The following is a 5,717-nucleotide window of genomic DNA, read 5'->3' on the forward strand; positions in this document are numbered from 1 at the left end:
ACACTCTCACACACAAACTTGCATCTTGCTTTTCTTTTGGTTTCCTCTGCTGATCCAGTGTGTACTTGTGTGTATTTTATATCCTCAGATCAATGATATAAACCAGGACGTGAAAGTGACTGCCACAGGATCAGGAGAAGCAACAGTGACAGTAAGTAAAAAAAAAAAGGTTGTTCTTCGCACTATCATCGGCTGTGTATCTGTTGTTATTGATCCCCGATCCGGCCAGATACATTTATTACCCAGTGTCAACAAAGTTTGTATGACAAAAGCAAATTTATCTTCTGTGTGACAGATGGTGTCACTGTATTATGCTCTACCTAAAGAGAAGGAGAGCGATTGTCAGAAGTTCAACATGTCAGTGCAGCTCATCGAAGGTATTTTGCCCGTGTCTTCATTTTAATTTGATCATTTGTCATTTTTTGTCTCCTTGTATGCGTCTATTTTGTTTGTGTAACTGCAAACTGTGTTTTTCCTGCTGAGTCGCCATCATTCTGCCAAGAGAGGATTTAATGCTTGTGTGTTATCTTGCTTTTCCAGACAAAATGGATGCAGATGAGATGATATTCAAACTGAAAATAGAGGTTTTGTAAGTACAATAATGAAACAATACTGACTGAAGTGTTTTTCATATTAGTTTAACCGTCCCGTTTCATTGAACATTGTACATTTCCTACACAGATATAAGGACAAGGAGCAAGATGCAAGCATGTCAATCTTGGATATTGGTTTGCTGACTGGCTTCACCGTCAACACTAATGATTTGGACTTAGTAAGAGCTTTTACAGATACACACATACCCACCTACAGCCAATGTGAGAAAGGACATGTTTAATGGTTTTGAAAGCTGACACGGTTTGTTTGTGTGTGTGTGTGTGTAGTTGTCTAAAGGACGTGCCCGCACTATTTCAAAATATGAGATGAACACTGTCCTGTCAGAAAGAGGCTCACTGATCATCTACCTGGACAAGGTGAGAGGCAAGCCTTTCTTCTCCCTTTCCCCTTTTTCTCTAGATCTTGTTCGGTCTCTACATCACATTTGCTTTAAATTTCTCCACAGGTTTCTCACACACGACCAGAGGAGATCACATTTAGGGTTACCCAGAAGATGAAAGTGGGCGTCTTACAGCCAGCCACTGTTTCTGTCTATGAATATTATGACCGTAAGCCTCAAACACACTTAGGTTGACACTCAGTAGAGTACTTACCTTCCCCAAGGCCTAACAGTCGCCATAATTCAATCAAGCTGCACCAAATTGCACACACTCCAAAAACTGTCCTATCAAGTGTTTAATGTTGATCTTCACTGATGTAAGCCACTTATATTTATTTTCCATTGCAGAGAGACATTGTGTGAAATTCTATCACCCAGAGAGGAAAGCTGGACAGCTACTGAAGCTCTGCAGAAACGATGAGTGCACATGTGCCGAAGGTAAACAGGGTGGTGTCTCTTTGAAGACAAAAGCCTTTCATACATCCATCCACTATCTGTACCCCTCATCCTTTGAGGGTCACGGCGGGATGCTGCAGCCAATCCCTGCTGACGTTGGGCGAAGGCAGGGTACACCTTGGAAAAATCAGGGGCCAACATATAGAGACAACAACCGTTCACACTCACATTCACACCTACAATCTCCTGCTTAACTTTCGACTGTTGCAGGAAGCCACAGTAACTGAAGAAATCTCACCCAAACACGGGGAGAACATGCAGAGACATGCTCAACACATGACACTAATGTAGTGCTTTCATCATCCTCCATTATCTGTTACCTGCAGCCTTTTAGTATCTCACCTCATTAAATTCGGGTGAGGATTAAATGAGTTGGAAGGAGGTGGTCGTGGAAAGTGGCTCACAGTAAAATCTCCAGAAGCTGATTTCTCTGGTCGATGCATCCATACACCAACACATGTTCTCAATTAATCAAGTCATCACTGGTGTATTTACTTTGTGCCTATTGTTTATTTCCAGAGAACTGCAGTATGCAGAAGAAAGGAAAGATCAGCAATGATCTGCGCACAGAAAAATCTTGTGAGACTACTCCTACCAGCAAAATAGATTTCGGTAAGATGCACTAACAATGGTCTGCACTTGAGTTGAGATTTATTTATACCTTAACATATTGTTTGTTTGTGTAAGTGAGTGATTGTTAAATAAAAAATATGTGAGGTAACAATCTGCATCTTGTCTGTCCTCAGTGTACAAAGTGAGACTGGAGAAATTCACAGACGGTTTGTCTACTGACATTTACACAATGAGGGTATTGGAAGTGATCAAAGAAGGTAGGTATTTAGCTCCTCTGTGAACCATCGGAAATTTAAATCACCTTGTGTTTTATTGAATTTATTTCTAAGGCCGTTTTCACAGGTTTGCACCAAGGTTCAAAACCAGGATATTGTCTTTTCTAGATTGTTTGCATTGATCTGTTGTTTTGGTTTCTGATTTTCTTGTAACGTCCTGTCACCATCACTTATGTGGGCTGTCTGCCTATACTTAATTTTTATTACTTTGTAGACAGACCTGTTGTCAATTCAGCAGGTGCAGAAGTGAATGAACCAGTTGATTTCATTAATTTCGTTGCCACAGGAATATCCTTATGGTATTACTAGCAGCATTACAAACTTCAGGCACGATATTATTGGTACTAAAGACTGCAAGCATTCCTGCAAGCAGCTTGCACTTATTTGTCTGTCCTCTATTCTTTAATGCCGTATTAACTTTGACAAAAATGTGGTCCATTGGTTCAGACCTTGGTCCGATGCCTGCTAAATAAAAAGGGTAGGTGTGAAGAGGTGTAGGTGGCATAGCTACAGCTGCTGTACTGAGTGAACTTGACATCTCAACCAACACCTGAGGTGCTCTCTCATCTTGCTGTCTTACCAAATTAGCGCGTTCACCCTGCTGTCATGTTTTCAACACTGCTGATAAGAGCCTCGTAAAACCAGTGTCTACTGCTCAGTCATTTGCCCTGGAAGTGAATACAGATTGAATCCATTCCCATTGCAGACAAAAGCCAGACATTAGTGAATTTTAAGGTTCTTTTTGACCAGTTGAAAAGGGCTCTTTTTTCTGCATTGGTGTTTCTGTAGGAACACAGAGCAATAATTGCCCATTTAAAGAAAGCATATCTATTTAGATTTGTGCAGAAGGGCACATGAAAAGATTGATTTCCATTTGTAAGTAGAAAACTACCCCTAGCAGCAGCCTTACTTGCATCGCCAGACGAAAAAACTGTGGGGGTACTGCCCAGGACCCGCATGTAGACCGCTAAAATGTCTCACTATTCATTTATGTTACACATCTCCTTGAGCTCTCCATTCAATCCTACTGCATCTTCTCTCATTTATTTAAATCGCAGGAAGTTTCGATGTAGGTCCCCAGGGGAAAGAGCGCTCATTCCTGAGTCATCCACACTGCAGGGAGTCTTTAAATCTGGGCAAGGACAAAACGTACCTCATCATGGGCACGTCAAAAGATATTCACAGAGACGATCAACATCAATTGTAAGTTTCTTTGTGTTTAAAAAACTGCAGCTCCCACGTTATATACTGTTTCTGCACTTTTTCGACATCATGTTGATATTCTCACATGGTATTCCACTCTGCTCTCCACAGATATCAGTACGTGCTCGGGGAAAGAACCTGGATCGAGTACTGGCCCACAAACGCAGAGTGTCAAGTCGAGGAGCATAGACCAACATGTTTGGGCTTAGAGGAGATGGTCCAGCAGTACGAGGTCTTTGGATGTCAGCAGTAGCGTAACACAAGAGAAAACGCATTCTTTTTTAAATCATTCTTATTTGCTGCTGTGAGATGTGAAGGATTTAAACCTTAATACCTGCATTGTGTTGATTAAAATGTAAGGATCTTAATCTCATTGTCAGTGTCTTTTTCAACCAAACTCTGTAATCTGCTGTGATGTGGAATTCAAGACAACTCACACACTATGGATCAATTAATACTTGCAGCAGTAATAACAGACAGTTTTACTGTGACTGAAATGCTGTGCTTCTACTGGCTAAATTGGTTCACAAGAAAGTCTGGTCAAACAAATACTGTGAATAAAAACGCAATGGGAATGTGATGCAGCAGCCTCTCATAACATTTAAATGAACATTAAATAAGTTGATTCAATCATTGGACAATTATTAAGGTGAGGGGGCGCCCAAACCCCCCCCCCCCCCCCCAAAGCCAACCCCGCCTCCCCTTGAAGCTCAAGTTAAATTTTGTTGTTTAGTTATTTATTTTCTTAAGATAGCTCCAGACCACAACACGAGTCATTTAAGGTTACCTTTCCTATAAAACAGGTCTATAGCTTGCTCTTTATTAAACAAACTAAATGGCCTTATGTTATTTACCTTATTTATACGACGGCATGTCATTTCCGTCTCTACATGGTTGCGCGTTCAGATTTTTCCTCTGCCCTCTGTATCGCACAGTGCTGAGTTCCATCCCGATGCGCAAACACATACACGTGTGCGCACACACAGGTGAGCATACTCCACGCAGCGGACAAAGAGCATCCGCCGCCCGCCCCCATGAGCTTTTGAATTGTAGAAACTACAGTCGTTTCCTGATTTTCAGATGAAGATCAGAGGCAAGCACAAGGTAATAAAGCATGTATGTTTTTTTCTGCTATTTCTGGATCAAATTTTTGCCAATATTACTGACATGGTAAAAACCTGATTAAATAACTTATGATATAGGTAACTTATAGTCTAACAATATGCAGTTTTAACAGATTTGACATGTTGTGAGATAAGTTCAATAGATTGCAGTATTTATTCAGTGATCTGTTGTTCCCCAATCCTCGAGTTGAGTTCGGCAACTCTTAGAGGAAATATTTGTTTGTTTGATCAAAAGCTGTTAAATAATGTTAATGGTATGAAGATTTATGTGTAGGGCTTTCTAGGCTGTGCCCCTTTACTTCATCAAGCCGTGTGGCACTATGAGTTGGACAGGAACTGTTTTTAGACAGGAAATCTAGTAAATTAGTTAGACATTTTCAGGAGTTTGGCACATAAAGAACGCAGCAGGAGATCTGGGTCAGACAGGTAATCTTTTAATGTATTTAACCAGATGACGAACATTTACCAAGTCCCCCGAGTGCCTGAACATAACCACTCAAAGATAATAATTCAGTATCCGCATAATTGGAACCTGATTGTACAATTTTAAAACAGTGGGATATTGCTTTTAGTGAATCCATTCATCAAAATACATTTTCATGGCCTAATTGAATTCATTGTGCCATGGAATTATGTGAAATCTGTTTTCTTTTAATAAAGAATTATATAAACAATACAAAATATTACTATAATCCTTTAAAACTGAGTGCAATAGGAAAAATTCCCAGATTAACTTTAACCAGCAATTACACACTACTCTTTTACACCCCACTGGAGGTTTGTGAATGTTAATTTGCGTGTGTATGATTTGTGACTGTGTGTGTGTTCTGAATTAGCAATCTCACAAGAACTATAAGTGACTGGATGTTTCTAATCAAAGAATCTGTCCATGGCTAAAGCGGAATAGATTCTGCAATTGAGTGTTTATTTGTGAGTATGTTTTGCATCAGTCGGTTCTGTTGACCAGTATTGATTATCTTATGTTTATCAAATTGTGTAGTTATAACTCTGGGAAGGGGCTGGTGAGTCGGTGTGGTGGTGAACTAAGTAGAGGAGGGAGGCGAGAATATAAAAAGGAGGGAGTGGCAGTGC

The 5,717-nt window shown here is 40.3% G+C and overlaps 1 protein-coding gene across 1 annotated transcript in view; it reads left to right on the top strand.

The window, feature by feature from the left end:
* Nucleotides 1-3,869, top strand: part of LOC133953599 (complement C3-like) — a 34,066-nt gene extending 30,197 nt beyond the window's left edge. The window contains exons 33-43 of the mRNA XM_062387584.1: nt 89-151; nt 296-377; nt 541-589; nt 682-772; nt 882-971; nt 1,061-1,163; nt 1,343-1,432; nt 1,970-2,062; nt 2,197-2,280; nt 3,357-3,501; nt 3,613-3,869. Of these exons, the coding sequence (XP_062243568.1) occupies nt 89-151; nt 296-377; nt 541-589; nt 682-772; nt 882-971; nt 1,061-1,163; nt 1,343-1,432; nt 1,970-2,062; nt 2,197-2,280; nt 3,357-3,501; nt 3,613-3,754 (1,032 nt within the window). The 3' untranslated portion in view covers nt 3,755-3,869. The remainder of the gene's footprint in view (nt 1-88; nt 152-295; nt 378-540; nt 590-681; nt 773-881; nt 972-1,060; nt 1,164-1,342; nt 1,433-1,969; nt 2,063-2,196; nt 2,281-3,356; nt 3,502-3,612) is intronic.
* The last annotated feature ends 1,848 nt before the right edge of the window (nt 3,870-5,717 follow it).

The sequence above is a fragment of the Platichthys flesus genome, chromosome 5, assembly GCF_949316205.1.
Source record: "Platichthys flesus chromosome 5, fPlaFle2.1, whole genome shotgun sequence".
In the NCBI taxonomy this organism is placed as follows: domain Eukaryota; kingdom Metazoa; phylum Chordata; class Actinopteri; order Pleuronectiformes; family Pleuronectidae; genus Platichthys; species Platichthys flesus.